This window comes from Crocuta crocuta, unplaced genomic scaffold (assembly GCF_008692635.1).
Source record: "Crocuta crocuta isolate KB4526 unplaced genomic scaffold, BGI_CrCroc_1.0 scaffold224, whole genome shotgun sequence".
Classification (NCBI taxonomy): domain Eukaryota; kingdom Metazoa; phylum Chordata; class Mammalia; order Carnivora; family Hyaenidae; genus Crocuta; species Crocuta crocuta.
Window position 1 is genome coordinate 173,448 of NW_027529545.1, and position 1,822 is coordinate 175,269.

Sequence of the window (1,822 nt, forward strand, 5' to 3'; positions counted from 1 at the left end):
ATTGATTCAGAAGCTCCTGTCTGTGTGTATTTATTTATTTTAAAAGATCCATTATAAAATACACTGTTTTCCTTCTGTTTAGCCTTCTCTGGATATTCAACAAATACAAAGTACGACCCATACCAAATTAAAGCAGAAATAGCAAGTCGTCGGGATAGGGTGAGTAAAAGAGCCCTCTCACACCAGAAGCCCCATGTGTATTCCTATGTAGCGTCACTTCTGATGGTTCATTTAATGGTGGTCGGTGTGTCCAACGCTCATATTTTGGTAAAATTTTTAATTTCATGCATTATTATCACGTGTGGTTTTACCCTTCACTCTTTTCTAACAGGAGGAGAAAAGTTCCTTTTTGAGAGCCCAGCCCATCTAACAAAAAGCCGCCTGTACCCCTCTGTGTTTTTCCTAGAGCTAGAGTCCTCCTCCCCAATTCGAAAAGCTCTGGTGACATCAGGGCCTGGTCTCCACGGCCTGCTTCCCACTCCCAGTGGGATGCCGACCTTGACCCTCTGCGGCTTCAGCATCTCTGTTCTCCCCTGGTGACTGTATTCCTAGAGAAATCTTTCCCACAATGGCATTTGGCCAGAAGGTTCTGATGCTCCTTTCCCGGGGACACTGGGATTCTTTACATGCCCCCCTGTCTCATCCCTTCAGTGCCCCATGTTGGCCGCGTGGGAAGGGGGACGGGTTTGTTGCATTTGTGGCAAATCGTGGGAGACATCTTGGAAATGAAGCCTCTTCCGGTGTCTCGTGCCCCAAACCCGAGTGTCTCAGCACAGCAGTTCCCAAACCCCAGGACGCCCGAGAAGAGCACCTGGGGAGGGGTTTGCACGTGTGAGCTGCCAGGCCCACCCCCTGAGTTTTATTTATTTTTTAAATATTTATATATTTTTGAGAGAGACAGAGCGTGAGTGGGGGAGGGGGAGAGGGAGACACAGACTCTGAAGCAGGCTCTAGGCTCTGAGCCGTCAACACAGAGCCCGATGTGGGGCTCGAACCCATGAACCGTGAGATCGTGACCTAAGCCGAAGTCAGATTGCTTAGGTGACTGAGCCACCCAGGAAAACCGCATTGGGCAGCTTGCTGATCATAATGTATAAATCACTGCCTGAAAAAGAAACTAGTTGCTGGTCCCACATAGGCAGGAGCCTGTCAGGGACATGGGAGCTCCGCGTCTAAGTGAGGCTCTTCTTCCACGGTGGCTGTTCTGTTTGTCCGTGGACAGAAATTCATGGAGGGCATAGGTGACCCAGTGCATCGGAAGCGAATTAGGGGACGGTGTTAACACGAACAACTGTAGAAACGCTTCTCAGAACTTGTTTTTGGAAAAAAATATATATAATTTGTCTTTAGCTTTCCAGATTAAAGCGAGAGCTGACCCAGATGAAGCAAGAGCTGCAGTACAAGGAAAAGGGGGTGCAGACCCTGCAAGAGTGAGTTGCCTGCAATCACAGAGGGGGCAGCGTCCTGTGACGTGCCCTCGTGCTCACCTGTCGGGTGCCCGGGCGTGCGTCCTGAAGCTTCACGGGCCTTTGCTTCTCTGCTTTTCTTTACCCTCAGTCCTAAGCCTCAGACTCCTTTTCCCAGAAGATACTTGGTTCCTTTCAATGGAAATACCTGGGACCCAAGACCTTTATTTTGTATTTATGCGCATTCTCTGTAGCTGTGGCCGTCTAGGACACACGTGGATGTTTACGTACGATTTCCAGTTTTGTTGGTTTCGGTCTCAAAATTTTTTAATTTCAATTAATTAAAGTCAAATAAAATTCAGAATTTAGACCCCCAGCCTCCTAGCCACACCTGACCTGCCTGGCCAGTCGCATGT

At 48.6% G+C, this 1,822-nt stretch overlaps 1 protein-coding gene across 1 annotated transcript in view; it reads left to right on the top strand.

Moving 5' to 3' along the window:
* WWC3 (WWC family member 3) overlaps window positions 1-1,822 on the top strand; it is a 108,591-nt gene that overhangs the window by 52,984 nt on the left and 53,785 nt on the right. The window contains exons 4-5 of the mRNA XM_077761392.1: window positions 83-159; window positions 1,351-1,430. Coding sequence (XP_077617518.1) covers window positions 83-159; window positions 1,351-1,430 — 157 coding nt within the window. The remainder of the gene's footprint in view (window positions 1-82; window positions 160-1,350; window positions 1,431-1,822) is intronic.